The following is a 22021-nucleotide window of genomic DNA, read 5'->3' as shown; positions in this document are numbered from 1 at the left end:
TGCTGCAAAGGGAGCACTCTTTAAAGTTTGAAGGAGAAATCTTTTTTTCGAACCTTTTCACTGTCTGGAGTAGATTTTCAGTTCAATTGGCAACTCATTTGATTAATAAAAGTATGAGTTTTCATGGAAAACACAAAATTGTCTGGGTGACCCTAAACTTTGGAACCGTAGTGTATACTCTAGTATAAGCGGAGTTTCTCAGCACAGTCATTGTCCCAGAGGACGGCGGGTGATGGTGAGAGGCGGAGCAGCAGGTCACAGGTGCCAGGAGCAGGCAGCTGCGGCTAAGTTCTCTGCCCACTGTCAAAGAGAAATGAATATTCACTGCCAGCGCGGTGAGGAGAGTGTTAGGCCGCAGTGCGAAGAGACAGGGCGGCCGCGTGAGAGACTCACCTATATCGGCGGATGTGCAGGGGAACGCGCGCCAGACAGAGCAGCGCAGCACGGACGTTGAAGTGTAGGCTGGCAGACAGAGAAGCGCACAACGGGCAGAGCATTGCAGCGCAGCCATTCAGGTGACAGCGGGTGCTCAGAGAGACATGTGCCGAGTGGAACCGTGTGTTGGGCAGGAACGCCTGAAGACTCTTCACTGACCTCCGCCAACATCCGATTACTCACCGGAGCTCCAGAAAGTGATGGACAGCGTAGCCACGATAAGTGAATCTGATAACCAAAGACTGTCTAGTTAAACAACCATTATACTGTTTTAGTTTGCATCCCCTTCTCCCTTTTATCTCCCTGCGAGGAGTACATCGCTGTTGTACAATTAAACAATAGTTAACCCCTGCTCTACGTGTCTGTGTCACTGTATCCAGGCACCTGTGTGTTACAAATGCCTGACAAGGAAAACCAACCTTAGTTGTGCTAACTTTTTCACCTTATTTTTGCTAAAACTAGGTGGTGTTTCACAGCAATCTTTCTTCCAATTTGTCAAAGAATCTCTGAATGGTTTAAATTAAAGTACTTACAGCTTCCAAAAAATGTATATTTAAAATATGGGGTCCAATAGTTCTTCTTTAGAGGTTCAGTTCAGCAATAGTACCATAAACTTTTATAAGCTTTTATGCGCAGCCAGCTCATACCCTTCATTTTGACATGCTGAATGGGAGGAATAGATTAACCCATTCATCTGATTTGGAGTCGAAAATTGAATCCCCAACTATAAGACAACCATATGCTGTTTAACTCCTTCACCCTTTGTATTGGAGCCCCTGAAAAAGATTATTGTGATTATGGGGCAAGGGGAGTCTGACCAGAAAAGATGGAGATGCAGTGACTGGCTGCAGCAGTTACAAGATCCCGTACAAGAACGTCATCACTACGGCAGGAAGAAGAGACCGCTAGGGGACCTATTGAAATCGGAACATGAGCAGCAGTGAATCGGTGAGGTAAGTATTGATTTGTTAAAGTACAAGTTATGCTGACTCTTGTCCCATTGAACTACATGTTCAGGTTATTCAGCTTTATAAAACGCAGCCTGCAGATTGGACACAATGTTTAACTTGAAAGGATCCCTTCAATTAGTAATCTTCATATCTTTAGCTTCACAAACAGGACTCCGAGAAGATAAGACCTTGAAATTAAAATTCAGTTTATAGAAAAAAAAAAAATAGTACTATCAGATATCTAAGGCCTCTTTAACACTTGCGTCGTTTGGCATCCGTCGCAATCCGTCGTTTTGGGGAAAAACGGATCCTGCAAATGTGCTCGCAGGATGCGTTTTTTTCCCACAGACTTGCATTAGCGATGGATGGCCACACATCGCGTCCGTCGTGCAACGGATCCGTCGTGTTTTGGCGAACCGTCGGCACGAAAAAAACGTTCAAGTGAACTTTTTTTTGTCCATCGCGTCCGCCATTTTCTACCGCGCATGCGGGCTGAAACTCCACCACCTCCTCCCCGGACTTCAGAATGGGCAGCGGATGCGTTGAAAAACTGCATCCGCTGCCCACGTCGTGCACAAATTTCACAACGTGCGTCGGTACGTCGGCCCGACGCATAGTGACGGACCCGTACCGACACAAGTGTGAAAGAAGCCTTAGGTAGCAAGTGCATGTAGTTACCTGAATGCACCATATACACACACCTTCCACATCAGCCTTTCCAGCATTTTCTGACAAGTGTCCAATATCCCTGGTTTTTTTTTTTTTTTTTTTTTTTTTTAAAGTATATTCTACTACATGGGCCACAGACTCTCAGGAAAATGTGCGCTATTTTTTCCACACTTAGTTTCACACAATTAGAGTCACATCTGGGAGACCTCAGGCAAAGTTACAATTAACCCTATAAGACCGCCATAGACATGACCAGCCAAGCCATCAGCCAAGCTGACAAATGTAATCATGACAGCCAGCTTTATTTAACGCCACTGTCGACTGAGAAATGGGACAAAGGAGGAGATTGACGCTGCGGAGGACGATGAGACAGGATTTGGGGAGCATATATTTTTTTTTGTTTTGGGGGCTGTGGAGGACCATCATACTATATGTGGGGCTATTGGGGAGGGACTACCATACTATATAGAATCCTCTTTGGGGGACTATCATACTATATGGGGGGCCGTGGGGTGGACCACCACACTGTATAGGGTGCTGTTAGGGGTACATCAAAATTAATGGGCTGGTTATGGGGGACATTTTATTTTGAGGTATGTGGTGCAATTCATGCTGTACATTAGGGGCTGTGGTGAATACCATAATATATGGGGGGCTATGCTCACTATCTTAATATGTGGGGTGTTGTGCTACATCATAATTTGTATAGGGATTCTGGGGTCATTATACCGTGTAGAGGCATAACCCTCTACGGGGGTCATTAAAGAGTTATCATAGTGGGGGAGACCACTTAGGGGCTTTGGTAGAGGCGAAAAAAGAAAATGTAAGTGCTGCAATATTATTAAAGGAGCCACAGAAGAATTATTATAAGGTTACACAAGGGGACTTTATTACTGTACTAGATGGTGGCCCGATTCTAACGTATCGGGTATTCTAGAATATGTAGGTAGCATATGGCACAGGCTACGAACTATATTGCACAGTGACGTAGTATATAACAAACACAACTGACGTAGTATGTAGCAGAGCTACGTAGTATATTGCACAGCTACGTAGTAGTGTATTGCACAGCTACGTAGTAGTGTATTGCACAGCTACGTAGTAGTGTATTGCACAGCTACGTAGTAGTGTATTGCACAGCTACGTAGTAGTGTATTGCACAGCTACGTAGTAGTGTATTGCACAGCTACGTAGTAGTGTATTGCACAGCTACGTAGTAGTGTATTGCACAGCTACGTAGTAGTGTATTGCACAGCTACGTAGTAGTGTATTGCACAGCTACGTAGTAGTGTATTGCACAGCTACGTAGTAGTGTATTGCACAGCTACGTAGTAGTGTATTGCACAGCTACGTAGTAGTGTATTGCACAGCTACGTAGTAGTGTATTGCACAGCTACGTAGTAGTGTATTGCACAGCTACGTAGTAGTGTATTGCACAGCTACGTCGTAGTGTATTGCACAGCTACGTAGTGTATTGCACAGCTACGTAGTGTATTGCACAGCTACGAAGTGTATTGCACAGCTACGAAGTGTATTGCACAGCTACGTAGTGTATTGCACAGCTACGTAGTGTATTGCACAGCTACGTAGTGTATTGCACAGCTACGTAGTGTATTGCACAGCTACGTAGTGTATTGCACAGCTACGTAGTGTATTGCACAGCTACGTAGTGTATTGCACAGCTACGTAGTGTATTGCACAGCTACGTAGTGTATTGCACAGCTACGTAGTGTATTGCACAGCGACGTAGTGTATTGCACAGCGACGTAGTACATTGGTCAGCCACGTAGTATATAGCAGAGCCACGTAGTATATTGTAGAGCCACGTAGTATATTGCACAGGCACGTAGTATATAACACAGTCACGTAGTGTATTGCACAGCTACATAGTGTATTGCACAGCTACGTAGTGTATTGCACAGCTACGTAGTGTATTGCACAGCTACGTAGTATATTGGTCAGCGACGTAGTATATAGCAGAGCCACGTAGTATATAACAGCCACGTAGTATATTGTAGAGGCACGTAGTATATTGCATAGCTACTTAGTATATTGCACAGTCGACGTAGTATATAACAGAACCGGCACAGCCACATAGTATATTGCACAGCTACGTAGTATATAACACAGAGCACGTAGTATATTGCACAGCCATGTAGTATATTGGACAGTCACGTTGTATATTGCCCAGCGACATAGTATATAGCACAGAGATGTAGTATATAACAGAGCCCACGCAGTATGTAACACAGCCCACGTAGTATATAGCAAGGTGGGCACTATATGCGTGGTTAAAAAAAGACTTAAAATAAAAAACAAACATATACTCACCTTCCGAAGGCCCCTTGAAGTCCTGGCATCTGTGTGCGGTGCACGCGGCAGCTTCCGGTCCCAGGGTTGGTATGAGAGCAGGACCTGTGATGACGTCACAGTCACATGACCGTGACGTCATGGCAGGTCCTTCTCGCATAGCATCCTTGGCACCGGAACCTGCCGCTTGCACTGCCGAGGACAGCGCATGACGTCAGAAGGTGAGAATAACTTTTTTTTTATTATTATTATTTGTAACATTAGATCTTTTTACTATTGATGCTGCATACGCAGCAACAATAGTAAAAAGTTGGTCACACAGGGTTAATAGCTGCGTTAACGGAGTGCGCTACACCGTGGCATAGCGCGGTCCGTTAACGCTGCCATTAAACCCTGTGTGAGGGCTGACTGGAGGGGATTATGGAGCGGGCACTGACTGCGGGGAGGAAGGAGCAGCCATTTTGCCGCTGGACTGTGCCCGTCGCTGATTGGTTGTGGCTGTTTTGCCGCGACCAATCAGCGACTTGGGATTTCCGTTACAGACAGACAGAAAGACAGACAGACAAAGACGGAAGTGACCCTTAGACAATTATATAGTAAATGGTGCTGTACAGCTGTAAGGAGGCACAGGGGAATTATTCTAAGGCAGCACAAGTTGTGGTTTGTGTAGAGGTGGTACAAAGTGGGGGTCTTGGAAAAGCAGCAAAAAAAAGATGGCTCTCTGTTATATTTTACAGGGATGTCACTAGTGAGGCCCTGCACAGTACACACTTCTAGGGTGTGCAGAGCACTGGTGGAGACCGGATAACATTATACGGTCACTGCATGGTGATTGCAGTCCTAGTACAGTGGATTGGTTAAAGGGGTTGTCCAGGTTTGATGCTAAAGTCTGCAGTCACTCAGAAGACTTCCAAATCCTCACAATGTGCGCATCACGCGCTGTGATCATGTGACCAGAAGCAAGAAATTTGAATTCATGCGATCCAGTTCTGACTAGATGTGCACGGCTGCAATCAATACAAGTGAATATTTACCAAAGCAGACTACATTTAGTCGGCATGTGGCCGGAGGTCTGGAAATCCCATACTTGTGACGTCAGATCCCAAAGCTGGCAATGGAGAATCCTGACTGTGCGCACTGTGATGATTCTGAAATCTGAAGTCACATAGGCTTTAACTCTAAGCCTGGACAACTTCTTTAACCCTTACACGACATGCGCCATACATGTACAGCAATGCGGAAACTCTGTTCCCTCAATCCACAGTACAGGCTCAGCGTCGCAGCAATTGGGTGCGGGTGTCAGCTCTATGTGAGAGCTGACAACCTGAAATACCCACAATCGGTGCTAGCACCGATCGCGTGCGTTTAACTCCTCTGATGCCGCTGTCAACAGTGACAGCAACATCGAGAGGCACTGCACTGGGAGGGAGCTCCCTGTCTGCTTCTATCAACAAAACACGATGCGATTGCGTTATGTTGATGGTCTCCATGGTGAACCCCAGCAGCAAGAAGGCCACAGAAGCCTTCAGGGTCCTGCAGGGAAGGTGGCTTGTCAGCGCCTGATCAGTGAAGGAGCTTAAACGCCTCCTCCCCTGCCTGTTAGACGCTGCTCCGATGCCCTGCAGTGTAGAAGCACTGCAGAGCATCAGATCAGCGATCTGTCAATGTAAAATGATGCCCCGTCAAAGTGTAAAAAAAAAAAAAAGTTAAAAAAATTATTAAAAGTATAAAAATATTTTAAAATAATCCCTAAATAAAGAACACACAAAAAAAATTATATATAATTTTTAATAATATTAATCCGATAAATACATTTATGTAACAAAAACGATAAAAGTACCACCGGAAAGACCCGCTCTATAAAACTGTCCCACTATCACACTATTTAAACCCCTTCAGTGAACACCGTTATTAAAAAAACAAAAGCAAAAAAACAATGCTTTATCATCATACTGCTGAACAAAAAGGGCAATAAAATGCGATCAAAAAGACGAATGTAAATAAAAATGGAACCGCTGAAAACGTCATCTTATCCCAGAAAAAAATAGCCACCATAAAAGCTCCATCAGCGGAAAAATAAAAAAGTTACAGCTCACAGAGTAAAGCAACACAAAAATAATAATTTTTTCTACAAAATAGTATTATAATACTATATAAACGGGGTATCGCTGTAATCATACTAACCCGAAGAATAAAGCTGCTTAGACAATTTTACCACATGTGGAACAGTATTTAAAAAAAAAAAAAATAAAAAAATAAAAAAAGTAGCTCCTGATTTGCTATTTTTTGTTCATTCTACCTCTCGAAAATCGGAATAGAAAGCAATCAAAAAATGCAATGTGCTCGAAAATGGTACCAATAAAAACGTCAACTCACAAAATCTGTCTAAATATGGGGAAAAATATTTAGAATTGAGAGTCCCCCGTGGTTGATACCTTTTAATGGCTAACTGAGAAGATGGTAACAAATTGCAAGCTTTCGAGACTACACAGGTCTCTTCATCAGGCATAGACTAATACAAATTCTGAAAAATCACATATTTATGCACAACACAGCACAGAAAAAAAAAAAAAACCATGGATAAGACAGGTGGCATGAAGCAGAATTACCATGAGTGATAAACAGTTACGTCCATAAATGTTGGGCCAGTTCTTAGATAAGGAATGTTTTATTGTCCTTTGATTGGGGTCTCTGTTGTGATGACCCCTCATAGTCTGAGGGGCAAGTTCCTTAGTTGATGTAAAAAGACACAAATCCATGCGACACATTCATTCCACCACTAAGACAGTCAAAGGTCATCATCAGTTTATATTCCCAGACTCTTCTGTCTCTCTGAGTTTTGAAGTTACCTTTTAACAAGTAATTTCATGTCCATAATGCTATGATTTGGGAGACACAAATGTATTGCCACAGGTATATCCATTCTTTTTTTTCTCTTATTGTGTGGCGGTGAGAATTCATTCTTGTTCTCAGTTTCTGCCCTGTCTCCCCCACATACAGACCCCCAGTTGGACATTTAGTACAAATAATTAGGTACACCACATTAGAAGTGACGCAGCTGAAAGTACCTGGTATCTTGTAGTCCTGATGTGAGTTGGGGATCTTTATCTTGTCCGTGGTCATTATAAATGGACAGGTTTTACATTTTTTCTGATTGCAGGGAAAGGTACCTGCAGCTGTTGGAGAGGACAGGGAGCTCTTGACAATGATGCTTCTTAGATTTGGGGGCTGCCTAAAACACAGTAGTGGGGGGTCTGGAAAAATGGATTGTAAGCGGGCATCTTTTTGCAGTAAAGGTTGTAATTTCCGTGCAGCTCCCCTTAGCGCCTCCAGATTTGGATTGTAGGTGACTACTAGAGGTACCCGGTTATTTTCTTCTTTAGCTTTGTAATGTAGCAGGTGATTCCTTGATATTCTGGTTTTCAATTGTTCTTGGATGGTAGCCCTGATTCAAAAAGGTCTTTCTGAGGCGATCAAGGTGTTCATCCCTATCCATTGGGTTGGAACATATACGATTGTATCTGATGGCTTGGCTGTAAACAATGGAGTTTTTTATGTGTTTTGGATGGAAACTGTCCCATTTAAGGTATGTTGGTATGTTTTATGTTTGGGAATGCAGCCAAACATAAAAACCCGATATAAAATCTGGTATCTCTGTAATCACACTAACCCGAAGAATAAAGTCGCCTAATCAATTATGCCGCTCGGGAAATGGCATATAAAAATAAAACCAATTCTTCACCTGCTGTTGATATTTTCATTCTGCCTCCCAAAGATCGCAGTAAGGCTCGTTTCACATTTATCCTGCGCTCTATGCTGAGCGCTTACACTGGGGATTCGGTGTAAATCTCTGAAATACGTTTCAGATGGAACCGCCGGCGGAAGTTTCCCTATACTGAGGCATATGAAGGCACTGTGGACACCATAGGAACGGTGATCCGGTGATGTCTGTCTTTCTAGGCGATTATAAAAGCACGGTTAACTTCATTCTGTGCACTTCTGAAAAGAAGGACAATGCGGACAGAGGCCAGACGGAATCCAGAGAACTCTGCTGCCTCATTATAGCTAGTGCCTCCCTCGGGGGTTTCATCTAAATTAGATGGAAACCCCGATGCAAGAGTTCAGCACAGAGCGTCAGATAAATGTGATCCCAAATAGTATGTAAAATGTTCCAAATAAAAGCTTCCACTCAATTCACAAAAAATCCAAGTCCCCACGCAGGTCCGTGATCTGTTAACAGAGATATAGGAGGTTTCCACGTTACTGGTAGCACAAAGGCTCTAGAAAAGCGAAATGGCTCCTCGCCCCTCAAAAGAAATTCAGCAAATTCTGTGCTCCGAAATCCAAATGCCCCCTCCCTTCTGAGCCCCAGTGGGCCTAATCCACATTTAGCACCCACATGATTGGCATTTCTGTAGTGATGAGAGTTTGCCTAATATACAGATGTGTGTCTCCAGAAGCATGAACTGGGCATAATGTACTGATCACTGCAGCGTACTGGTCACTACAACATACTGGTCACTACAACGCAGTTTGCAATTTTCATCCATCATCATAATCAGTGTATGCATAAAAGCTGAGTGAGTTTCTGGGATCCAGACAGACTCTTGCATCTTTCATCCAGCCATTGTATTGTGAGTCATGGGGGAAACTGAAGAATCGTCAATGGATCTATGGGAAAAGGTAGTTGAACTGTATAAAACAGGAAAGGGATTCAAAAAGATATCCAATGAAATGCCAGTCAGCAGTGTTCAAACTGATTAACAAATAGAAAATCAGGGGCTCTGTGAAAACAAAACTACAGTCATGTAGACCAACAAACATTTTGTCCACAAATTTAGTCCACAACTGCCAAAAAAATTGTTCAGGATGCAAAGAAATACCCACAAATAACAGCTGAAATACATGACTCTCTGAAAACTAGTGGTGTGGCTGTTTCAAGATGCATAATAAGGAGGCACTTGAAGAAAAATGGGCTGCTAAGTCGAGTTGCCAAAGAAAGCCATTACTGCGTAAATGCCACAAAGTATCTAGTCTACAATATGCAAACCAGCACACAGACAAGCCTCAAATCTTCTGGAACAAGGTCATTTCGAGTGATGAGACCAAAATTGAACTTTGGCCACAACCATAAGCGTTACATTTGGAGAGAGTTCAACAAGGCCTATGATGAAAGGAACACCATTCCTATTGTAGAGCATGGAGGTAGATCACAGATGTTTTGGGGATGTGTGAGCTACAAAGGCAAAGGAAACTTGGTAAAAGTTGAATGAAAGATGAATGCAGCAAGTTATCAGCAAATACTGAAGGCAAATTTGCAATCATCAGCCCAAAAGCTGCGCATAGGACGTACTTGGACATTCCAACATGACAACAATCCAAAACACAAGACCAAGTCGACCTGTCATTGGCTACAGCAGAACAAAGTGAAGGTTCTGGAGTGGCCATCTCAGTCTCCTGACCTCAATATCATTGAGCCACTCTGGGGAGACTCAAGCGCACAGTTCATGCTAGACAGCCCAGGAATTTACAGGAACCGGAGGCTTTTTGCCAAGAAGAGTGGGCAGCTTTACCATCTGAGAAAAAAGAACCTCATCCACAATTACCACAAAAGACTTCAAGCTGTCATTGATGTCAGAGGGGGCAATACACGGTATTAAGAAATGGGGTATGTGAACTTTTTTGAGCAGGGTCATTTGGATGTTTTGGGTTGTCATTATGATTTAAAAAAAGAAAACACAGTAGTTTGACAATAGATGGCTTCACCCAGCCACTAACCATGAGTGGAGAAAAAGTTTTGGTGTTATCATTTATATTCTCTGAAAAAAAGACCAAGAAAGCAAAAATTCTGCCAGAGTATGTAAACTTTTGAGCACAACTGTATATGACTAAATGGTGGTGGATGTTTTATCCATGTACTATTGCCCTTGTTGACTTACATCATGATGTGATAAGCACTTTACTATGCTCTATTTAGACCAGACCTGGGCAAGATGCGGCCCGCATACAGTTCCTCCAGACTAGAGTCCTCCAGGGTCAGGATGTGATTGACACAGCATCAGGAGCCATTGGCTCCTGGCTGTGTCAATCATTCTTGTGACCGGAGGCATTATGCCACCAGTCACAAGAGGCTGCGCTCCGCATCGGCCCTGTACGTCACGTGCGTACGTACGTCACGTGCGAACGTCACGTCACGTCACTCCAGCGCCGCACGGGATGTGCTGCGGTGAAGAAAGTTGCTGGCTGATGGTCTCCGTCCTTCGGGTGAGTATCAGCGGTGCTCTCAGCAGTGGCGTATCCAGGGGGCCCCGGGCGCAGCCGACAGTGCAGCACTATATGGGGGCCATAACATTTGTGCAGCACTATATGGCGGCCATAACATTTGTGCAGCACTATATGGGGGCCATACTGTTTGTGCAGCAGTATATGGGGCCATACTGTTTGTGCTGCAGTATATGGGGCCATAACGTTTGTGCTGCAGTATATGGGGCCATAACGTTTGTGCTGCAGTATATGGGGCCATAACGTTTGTGCTGCAGTATATGGGGCCATAACGTTTGTGCTGCAGTATATGGGGCCATAACGTTTGTGCTGCAGTATATGGGGCCATACTGTTTGTGCTGCAGTATATGGGGCCATACTGTTTGTGCTGCAGTATATGGGGCCATACTGTTTGTGCTGCAGTATATGGGGCCATACTGTTTGTGCTGCAGTATATGGGGCCATACTGTTTGTGCTGCAGTATATGGGGCCATACTGTTTGTGCTGCAGTATATGGGGCCATACTGTTTGTGCTGCAGTATATGGGGCCATACTGTTTGTGCTGCAGTATATGGGGCCATACTGTTTGTGCTGCAGTATATGGGGCCATACTGTTTGTGCTGCAGTATATGGGGCCATACTGTTTGTGCTGCAGTATATGGGGCCATACTGTTTGTGCTGCAGTATATGGGGCCATACTGTTTGTGCTGCAGTATATGGGGCCATACTGTTTGTGCTGCAGTATATGGGGCCATACTGTTTGTGCTGCAGTATATGGGGCCATACTGTTTGTGCTGCAGTATATGGGGCCATACTGTTTGTGCTGCAGTATATGGGGCCATACTGTTTGTGCTGCAGTATATGGGGCCATACTGTTTGTGCTGCAGTATATGGGGCCATACTGTTTGTGCTGCAGTATATGGGGCCATACTGTTTGTGCTGCAGTATATGGGGCCATACTGTTTGTGCTGCAGTATATGGGGCCATAACGTTTGTGCTGCAGTATATGGGGCCATACTGTTTGTGCTGCAGTATATGGGGCCATACTGTTTGTGCAGCACTATATGGCGCAAGTGTCTGTATGGGGCATATATTAGTCCAGCCCTCTAAAACGATCCCAATTTCTCATGCGGCCCCATGGCAAAATTAATTGCCCACCCCTGATTTAGACTATAGAGACAAATATTCCTAAAACATACAAAATATAATAAAGTTGGCTTGTCTCTCTATTAACACACACACATAATGTGTATATGTATGTATGTGTATATATATATATATATATATATATATATATATATATATATATATATATATATATATATATATATATATATATATATATATATATATATATATTTATAGTGGATTGCATTGTATATAACCTAAAGATGAATACTAAGTATCCATAAAACACTAACACCAAAAAATAAAATCAAAGTTTATTGAGCAACAATATTTAAAAAAAAAAACATACTTCACAGAAAGTAAAGGACATATGCAAAGGTTTTCTAACAAGGCGGATATGCCAAGTACAAAAAGAGTGCAGTGGCAGGGAGTCAAAAATATATAGTGTAGGGCAATGACACCACATTAGGTCTAAAGGCCCCGTCTCACATAGCGAGATCGCTAGCGAGATCGCTGCTGAGTCACAAGTTTTGTGACGCAACAGCGACCTCAGTGGCGATCTCGCTATGTTGACACGTACCAGCGACCAGGCCCCTGCTGTGAGATCGCTGGTCGTGTCGGCCCTGCGCTTAGCAACCCGATGTTTACCCTGGTTACCCGGGGACCTCGGCATCGTTGGTCGCTGGAGAGCGGTCTGTGTGACAGCTCCCCAGCGACCACACAGCGACTAAACAGCGACGCTGCAGCGATCGGCATCGTTGTCTGTATCGCTGCAGCGTCGCTATGTGTGACGGGGCCTTTAGTATAGATCATCCGATCATGATATAGTAGCAAACATTTCCAAAGCATATATCACTAATGAATTGCACGGATTTATCAGTCCGGTCACACATGTGGCGCAATTATAAGCTCAGTGCTTACTCATGATGTAGAATACCCGGTCCCAGACACCACCGCAAACCGCCCCGACGCGCGTTTCGCCCACGTGCTTTCTCAGCACTCCCCTTGAGAAAGCACATGGGCAAAATGCAATCTGATCTATACTTAGATAATGTGGTGGCCCTACATTATATATTTTTGACTCACCGCCACTGCACTCTTTGTATTTGGCATATCCTCTTTGTTAGAAATGCACATATCCTTTACTTTTTGTGATGTATGTTTTTTTTTTTATATTTTTGCTCAATAATCTTTATTGATTTTATTTTTTGGTGTTAGTGGTTTATGGAAACTTAGTATTCATCTTTAGTTAACATATCTATTTGCACTATTTAGCGTCACCCAATATTTATTGTCCAATAGTTTGCTTGTTTGTGTCTATTCCGTTTTAAATATGTTACATTAAATAGAAATTGTTTATAATGGGTATATACTCTCTGGTTATCTATTTAACCGTTTTTCTGTGCTCAGTGTTCAGAAATTTACTTTGCAGCAAGATAAGGACCCCAAACATACAGCCAATGTCATTAAGAACTACGGTGTCTTCCACAAAAAGAAGAAGTCCTGGTAGTCATGATATGGCCCCAAAGAGACAGGAGAATTTGCAGCCTGGTGGTAATTTCTCCAAGAGGTTTTAGAACAACCTCTTTGCAGAGATTCTTCAAAAACTGTGTGCCAGTGTGCCTAGAACTGATAGTGTTTTGAAGGCAAAAGGTGGTCACAGAAAACATTGATATGAATTTCTCTTTTGTTCATTCACTTTACATTCCCCCCCCCCCCCCCAGGCATTGTTAACTAAAAGAGCCACTTGTGCAGCACTAATGCTGCATTCTGTCAAGGTGGCTTTTTTAGTTGGGGTCCCTTCCCCACACCTGTAGTTTGTCAAGGGGGCATGTCTTTTCCCCCCTGACACAAACGCCTCCCAGCCATCACTCAATGCTCCGTGCGCCGCCTCCACTTCCTCCATTAATGTCCCCGGCGCCTGCACTGTAAGTTGAAGGAGGCGACGGGCAGTGCAAACTGCGCATGCCCGAAAAAAAATGACAGCGCAGGCGCCAGGGACGTTAATGGAAAAAGTGGAGGCAGCGCGCGGAGCATTGAGTGACGGCTGGGAGGTGTTTGTGTCAGGGGGGAAAAGACATGCCCCCCTGACAAACTACAGGTATGGGGGACTAATTATAAAAATGAACATTTTAACGTAGGAAGGGACCCCAACTAAAAGAGCCACCTTGACAGAATGCAGCATTAGTGCTGCACCAGGTAGCTCTTTTAGTTAAAAACGCCGGGGGGGGGGGGGGGGGGGGGATTCAGGTTCCCTTTAACACTTCTTTGTGAAGGCATTCCTGCTCCACAGCAGTGCTTCCACACCTGCTTAAAAGTTTTGTACACTACTGGATATTGCACGATATTTTTATAATGACCCAACAGAGAAAAAATACACTGTCAGTTACATTGGAATCCTATAGATACATTTGATGTGTACATCAGGAGCTTTCCTCCTGCATGCCGCAAACACTGTGAATGCCTTAAAGGTAATCTGTTAGCACGATTTCACCTCTAACATTATGTATATGCGCATGTAGCTCTACTATAGACCAGTCCACCAAGACCTTTGTCCTGTCCGTCCCTTCATTACTGAGAAATCAGCACTTGAATTGAAATGCAAATGAGGGTGAAAAGCTATTATTTGAAACCTCTGTCACTACAGCTCTATTATCAACTCGGTATCAACGCCTCCTGCCGGCTGACAGTTTTTATGTGTGTGACTTAAGGCAAAGGAGCCATCAGTCAACAGGAGAAGGCAGTGCTGGGCAGGGAATAGACCTGGAGTGACAGAGGCTTCCGATCTACCATAGCCCTTTAGCCTCATTTGCATATTAATTCAAATGATGGTTTCTTAGAAACGGAGGAACAGAGTGGCCATGTAAAAGTATTACTAGACTAGTTTATGGAAGAGCAACATGCATATATAGTTTGAGGGGTGAAATCCTGCTGACAGATTCCCTTTAAGTGTTCTTGTAAACCAATATGGATATAACATGAGGGCAATCTGTTCTAAAACAGAGTCCTCAACAAAATGGAACAACGCCTTATTTTAGTGCATTATTTCCAGTCGTTTCAGACATATAAATGCCATTTTCAAACTGACAATGCATTGATACAGAAGCCCAACTACACAGGGCATAAAATCGCCTACACAAACCACTATCCTGTAAAGCAGAAAAGTGTGGCTGGAAGTGACCATCTAGTATGAAAAAAAGGTCCCGAAATCCCCCTTCTGCGTGATGCCATTATACAGTGCACAATGGGATCCTTTCAAAAGCTAACATATACACGAGGCTGCTGAAGAATACCATTTTCCATTGACACATTTTTAAAGAAATTCAGCCGCCCTCCATAACAGGGCTCAGTTCCCAAGTAAATCACATCGTAAACAGTAAAATAAGTTAAAGGTTACAGAAAACAAGTTTACAAAACATTAGGTAAAATACAAGAGTTACATTTCTCTAGAAACACTATAAACAAGAAGAGGCAATTATGCAGCACTCTGAGAAGGTTCCTCCACTGTATACACAGTATACAGTGCTCTTATTTACTGTTACTAGAGAGAATGCATTCATTTCACTTTTTTTTCTTTTGCTAAATCTTAGCAGGAAACTTTGTTATTGAAGTCTGAGCAAAGTACTGTAATGGAGAAACCCCAGGAGAGAATATCACAGACGAAAGAGACTAAAAAAGTATAGCTAGAGCTCGGAAACCTCAGAGTTACGGTATATATGATCCCGACACCACAGGATAGATTTTGTGGACAGCCATCTGAAAATGGTGGCTTCACGTATATAAAGTAGAGTTTGTGCTTGTGTTTTCTTATGAGATCTGTTTTTCCTTCGTTGCCAGAGAACAGAGAACACAAGTTAACACCCTGGTGTTAGTCACCAAAATTGCCTCCAACAAGAAGAACCCTTCACTTGCTATCGAGCATACAGCAGCATGGGGATAACGTTCTCAAGCCGGAGGAGAACAAGAGCAATAAATAGGAGCGTTTTAGGCTATTTCTGCTTTATAATGTCTAACAATAAAAGGCCAAAAAGTATAAAAGGTATAAACGAGGTAAACTAGAAAATAGAAATAGTCATAGTAGTGTCAGTATAAGGTACTATGTCCATATGCTGAACAGAAGTGGATGTGTGTAAGTACACGAAACCTTGTTATATATCTTATTAGGACATCCTCCTCCTCTCCCATGAACCTGTCGTTCCGATAGTCTTGCCTGCAGGATCTCTGTAAATGTTAATAAACCTCCTCAGTCAGTAAAAAAAAAAAAAAAAGCGTGTCCTCAAAAATTCAATAAGTCAAAACCAGGAAGAAGAAAAAAAGGAGTTTTGGTTGTATTACAGTCTCCTCGCCTATATCTAAGAAACCATTAGTTTTACACACAGGTGGACAGCATAAGAATGGAGGGAAAAGTAGTCTCTCAATTAGGCACGTGTCACACTCGTGCTGTGAGAGGGGAAGGAGAGCCGTATGGGTGAGAGCACTCCCCAAAATTCCCCAGCTCAACACAAGAAAATTAAGAGTTGAGTAAAAATATTGTCTTACCGCTGTCTCTTAACATTATGTCCTCCCTCTATCTATAACTGAATCTTTCAAAAACGGAGCTTGTGCTTCCCCTCTCCACTAACCTACTGTACCCCATGACTGATACTGCCATTTCCATGTGTGGCTCTACCATTACTCCCCAGCAACATGCCCGCTGTCTTCAGGTCATACTTGATCCAGATCTTGCATTCACTCCCTAAATCTCATCACTCGCTCATATTATCTACACATCAAAAATAATTCTAGAATTCGACCTTTCCTTACTTTTGACTCTGCAAAACACTTCCTGCTGCTCTTATTCATTCTCATCTGGACTATTGCAACTCTCTAGTAATTGGTCTCCCTCTTACTAAACTCTCCCCTCTCAAAATTCATCCTGAACGCAGCAGCCAGGATCATAATCCTCACCAACCGTTACATGAATGCCTCTACCCTGTGCTAGTCATTGCACTGGTTACCCATCCTCTACAGTGTTCAATATAAACTTATCACTCTCACCCACAAAGTGCTCCATGGTTCAGCACCACCGTACATGTCCTCCCTTGTCTCAGTTTACCACCCTTCCCGTGCCATCCATTTTGCTAATGACCTAAGAATAAGGCTAGTTTCACATTTGCGTTTGTAGGAGCTGCGGAGGGCTGCGGACTGCCTCCGTGAAGCCCCGCCCTCGGCCGCACCTCCGCTGCTAGCTCCGCCTACTTCTGCATGCAGCCGGCATGCGGCCTGCGTACCTATCTTTAATATTAGGTATGCAGGTCGTGCCGCTGTATGCGGATGCTTCCGCATGCGTCGTTTTGACGACGCGGAAAAAAAAATTGCTACAAGCTGCGTTCTACGCTGGTCGCCGCATCGTCAAAACGACGCATGCGGAAGCATCCACATACAGCAGCACGACCTGCGTACCTAATGTTAAAGATAGGTACGCAGGCCGCATGCAGAAGTAAGCGGAGCTAGCGGCGGAGGGCGGGGCTTCACGGAGGAAGTCCGCAGCCCTCCGCAGCTCCTACAAACGCAAATGTGAAACCGGCCTAACATCTTCAATAATCAGAACCTCCCACTCCCACCTCCAAGACTTCTCGCGCCCTGGGCCAATTCCTTGGAATACACTACCTAGGACAATTTGATTAATCCCCAGAGCCAACAGTTTTAAGCATGCCCTAAAAACGTATTTCTTCAGACTGGTCTATCGCCTCAACCAGGACCCTGAAATCATCTGTTCTCGTACCCTTCATGCAATTAATAGCCCTCTGTGTTGGTACTTTTACACATATTGATTGGTTACCAGTTCATGCAGCATGACAAGAACACCGTATTTATCACATAGATGGCTGGACCGTACAATGCAAGCAATTGTTACCATCCACCTTTATTGTCTCCTCCATAAACTGAAAGCTTGCGAGCAGGGCCCTCACTACTCTTCGTATCTGTTGATTTATGTGATTATTACATAGTTATGTACACTACCGTGTAAAAGTTTAGGGTCACTTAGAAATTTCCTTATTTTTGAAAGAAAAGCACAGTTTTTTTACAATAAAGCTAACATTAAATGATTCAGAAATACATTATACAATGTTAATATGGTAAATGACTATTCTAGCTGCAAACGTCTGGTTGTAATGCAATATCGTCATAGGTGTATAGAGGCCTATTTCCAACAACCATCACTCCAGTGTTCTTATGGTACTTTGTGTTTGCTAACTGTGTAAGAAGGCTAATGGATTGTTAGAATACCCTTGAAAACCCTTGTGCAAGTATGTTAGCACAGCTGAATACAGCTTGGCTGAATAGAGAAGCTATAAACCTGACCTTCCTTTGAGCTAGTTGAGAATCTGGAACATTACATTTCTTGGTTCCTTTAAACTCTCAAAATGGCCAGAAAAAGAGAAACTCGACAGTCTATTCTTGTTCTTAGAAATGAAGGCTATTCCATGCGAGAAATTGCCCAGAAGCTGAAGATTTCTTACAACGGTGTGTACTACTCCCTTCAGAGGAGAGCACAAACAGGCTCTAACCAGAGTAGAAAGAGAAGTGGGAGACCCCGCTGCACAACTGAGCAATAAGACAAGTACATAAGAGTCTGTAGTTTGAGAAATCGACACCTCACAGGTCCTCAACTGGCAGCTTCATTAAATAGTACACGCAAAATGCCAGTGTCAATGGCTACAGTGAAGATGCGACTCCGGGATGCTGGCTTTCAGGGCAGAGTGGCAAATAAAAAAAACATCTGAGACTGTCTAATAAGAGGAAAGATTAATATGGGCAAAAGAACACAGACATTGGACAGAGGAAGATTGGAAAAAAGTGTTATGGACAGACATATCCGAGTTTGAGGTGTTTGGAACACGCAGTTTAACTTCTTTATTTATAGCGCAGGCGGTGGCTGATGAAAACTCCCATCCGCCGCCTGAACTTAATGTTACTAACGGCAGGAGGTGTACGCTGATGGGAGTAATAGTTGACGCCTGCACTTGTTGTTATCAGTTGAATACAACTTTCAACATTCTCCCCTGCTCGTGCTGATTGCTGGCAAACCAGGGGAGCATGATGAGAGCCGTCTTAAGCACCCGGCGCCGGGGAACAGAGCAAACTTTACTGCTGCTTCACAGGCACCGGTACTTTTGGGGGACACGGGTGCCACAAGTATTACACACACACACAGATATCTCCAGTACTGTTTTTTTCAGTACCAGAAATTTCAGGACGTTTGAAAGAGGCCTATGGTTGCATGAATTAGACACCGCCTGTGGCGTTTCAAGGTAGACATACTAAGTCCTCGGCAGTCTTCTCTAGGAGTCTCAGATGCTTCTCCCAGCTTTGCTGTGGATGACCAACAGGTGTACATAGTAAAATATATATCAGTTAGTGTAGGGAAAAGCTGGTGGGGATCTGACAGGGACTAGTCAGATGGGATACATAGAAAATCCAGCAACGTTACGGTGAAAAGCCACAGTATTTCAGAGTAAAATATACCTGGCAGCAATGGCGCAGCTAGTGTCAGACTCATACAGCCCACAGTTTGGGCAGCATGAATCTCACGACAGGTTTCCATTAAACCACTAACCTGGCATTGTTTTGTTGCTCTGGTAAGTTCCATAACAAAAAATGCAATTAAAAACTGAATAAATACCAAAAAAACACACAAGCACTTTAGATGCAGAAATGCAGCAAATTTCAATTTAGAAATAAGTGTAGAAAATCAGGACTAAACATGCAACATGTGACACTACACTACAGGAAGTAAGGGCAGCACTACACATCTTTAAATAATTCAGGACTAATATCTTCATGAATGGAAGCATGGATTGTTCCTTTAACACATAACAAATGTTTGCTAATTAGACCAAGACGTAACTTACCACTTTTGTTCTGGGGCTTGGCTGTTTGCCAAAATCCACTTCGTCATCTACTTTATTGTCAAGACATTCTGCTGAAACACACAATGAGCAGAATAAATAATAGTAATACAAAATCGGTCTACAAAACACAAAGGCCATATGGTAAGGATTCAGTGAACCAGCATTTTCAGGATTTGTGGAGTCCACAAGGGAAAAAGATATGGCATGCTGTCTCAAAAACTAGTATCCTAAGGCTATGTTCACACGTTGCGTTTGTGCGGCATTTTTTTCTGCAGGCAAAGTCTGCTCTCATTGCAGTAAAGAAGCGGCTTACAAAAAAAACCAGGTTTTGCTGAGTTTTTAAATCAGATACATTTGTCTCTTGTGTATACTGATAAATTTTAGTGCATAAAAAAAGAAAACACGATGCAACGTCCTTAGGTTTTTGTGTCAAAAATGCAGCAAAACTTAATACCTGGGTTTTTGCAACTTTTTTGCACTTTCTCATTGCATTCTACCGGTGAAAAAAAGCTGCAAAACCACTGAAAGAAGTGACATGATGCAGTTTTCAAAAACGCAGCAGTTTGCCTAATCAGTCAGGGAAAAAAACAGCGTGTACATGAGATTTCTGAAATCTCATAGCTTTTGCTGGTACTGTAAAACGCAGCTTACAATTTGCATTTAAAAAACGCAGCAAAAACGCAGCGTGTGAACATAGCCTAATCGCTTACCAGTGGTTCTTCAGACTCAGCATGACATGCAGTCTGCAGCCTTAATGGCAAGCTGGAACGGCAGAGAGCGGGAGAATCACCAGGAGTGAACACAAAGTATACAGTCCAATATTTGCATCTTGCATTTGTTCACACCACTGAGAAGGTACAAGGTTGGTACTGTCCATATACAAGTCATCCTATAATGGGGCTGCCGGCATCATAATGCTTTACTGTAGCCAGTATTTTCAGTAAAGAATTGCAACACAGACAATCACAGCCTCTTCAGTGACCACATTGACACATCCTCCTCACTAAAGTACCAGAAATGTATTAGGATTTTATTATAAAAATATCTTGCTTTTTGTATGCATTTATCAATATTGGGAGAAAAAGATCAGAAATATTGTTTTTTTTTACCCTGATCACTAGAAGATACACAAAGGTCTGAAATGTCCATTTTTGTTCATACCAGGGCAGATACTACAAACTCTACACAGAAAATAAAGGAAGCAAATGTGTCCGATATGGAAACCCTCAGGGAAGTGGTTACATATAAAAATCTACAATGAAAAACTACTTTACTATCATTAGCTGCTACATATCTGAATATGACAGAAAATGCACAATAGAGAACTTACTACTGCAATTCAGAGAATCTGCTGCACAAGGAGTCCCTGGTACTACAGAGACGCACAGGACTACTTGTGCCGCCATACAGTGCTCTTGGGGGAGGAAAAACGGCATATATGGCATCTGATGGATCCACATTGTTTTCTGCTTTCAGCATGAAATTTACAGGCCTAAAGAGTTTAGAGGGGCCCGATACTTCAGCTATGGATGCCATTATATGGGTAACCCACAACTTCCAAAGGTTTACAGAACTCTTAGATAGGACAGATTGGCTCAATGACTACAAGAGCCGTCTGGGACTTATTATTAGCCGAAGTCAAAAGAAAACAAGTAAAAGACTCATTTTAATTTTTGACAAATTGGCTGTATGGCTCTTGTGATTTTATCAACTTAGGGATGGATGGGATTTAATCCTAGTCTTGTCAGGAAATACAGAGCTTAGGTGCGGAAGGAACAAAAAGTCTTCCACACTGGAAAGCATCTATTCCAAAATGAATGTGAAAGTGTTAGGCTGGGTTTAGATGGCACGATCACGGACATTAGAGGGCTGCCAACCTGTACACATATCTGATCAGCAGTCGTTTCACATATACTTCTATATTTAAAGGGAGTCGTACTGCAGGTTTTTAGACCCCAAACTAACATCCTTGATGTAAAGTCCCTGTAATGTTGATGACGTTCATACCTTTGTTTTAGATGTTCGTGCCCCAGTTTTATAGAAATCCATTGTCGAAGTGCAGGATGTTGGGTAGCCTTGGAATCCCAGCTCTCGTTGCTCTCCCTCTTTCCCCACACGCCATCGACCTATCAGTGACTGGCAGGTGACACTTTTCTGTGACCTTCTCCCTGGCTTGAGATCTTGCCCAATGCTCCATCGTTCCTGGGGTTGGCACCTGCATAGTTTGATAGTCCAGCTTTTGATTATCAGGAGCTTATTGCACACTGAAAAGGCGGAGAAGGTCACAGAGAAGAATGACATGCTAGTCAATGACTGAAGGCCGGTGACAAGTGGGGAAATTATTATTATTTATTTATATAGCACCATTAATTC

At 43.1% G+C, this 22021-nt stretch overlaps 1 protein-coding gene across 7 annotated transcripts in view; it reads right to left on the bottom strand.

The window, feature by feature from the left end:
* The window catches only part of LOC143775376 (A-kinase anchor protein 13-like), a 303476-nt gene that overhangs the window by 124727 nt on the left and 156728 nt on the right, over window positions 1-22021 (bottom strand). For 6 of the 7 annotated variants that reach the window (XM_077263431.1, XM_077263432.1, XM_077263437.1 and 3 more), the window contains exon 8: window positions 19649-19719. In XM_077263431.1, coding sequence (XP_077119546.1) covers window positions 19649-19719 — 71 coding nt within the window. The remainder of the gene's footprint in view (window positions 1-19648; window positions 19720-22021) is intronic. The other variant, XM_077263433.1, reaches the window with a different exon arrangement.

This window comes from Ranitomeya variabilis, chromosome 5 (assembly GCF_051348905.1).
Source record: "Ranitomeya variabilis isolate aRanVar5 chromosome 5, aRanVar5.hap1, whole genome shotgun sequence".
Lineage (NCBI taxonomy): Eukaryota > Metazoa > Chordata > Amphibia > Anura > Dendrobatidae > Ranitomeya > Ranitomeya variabilis.
The sequence above is the reverse complement of the archived record's forward strand: the minus strand, read 5'-3'. Positions and strand labels throughout refer to the sequence as shown.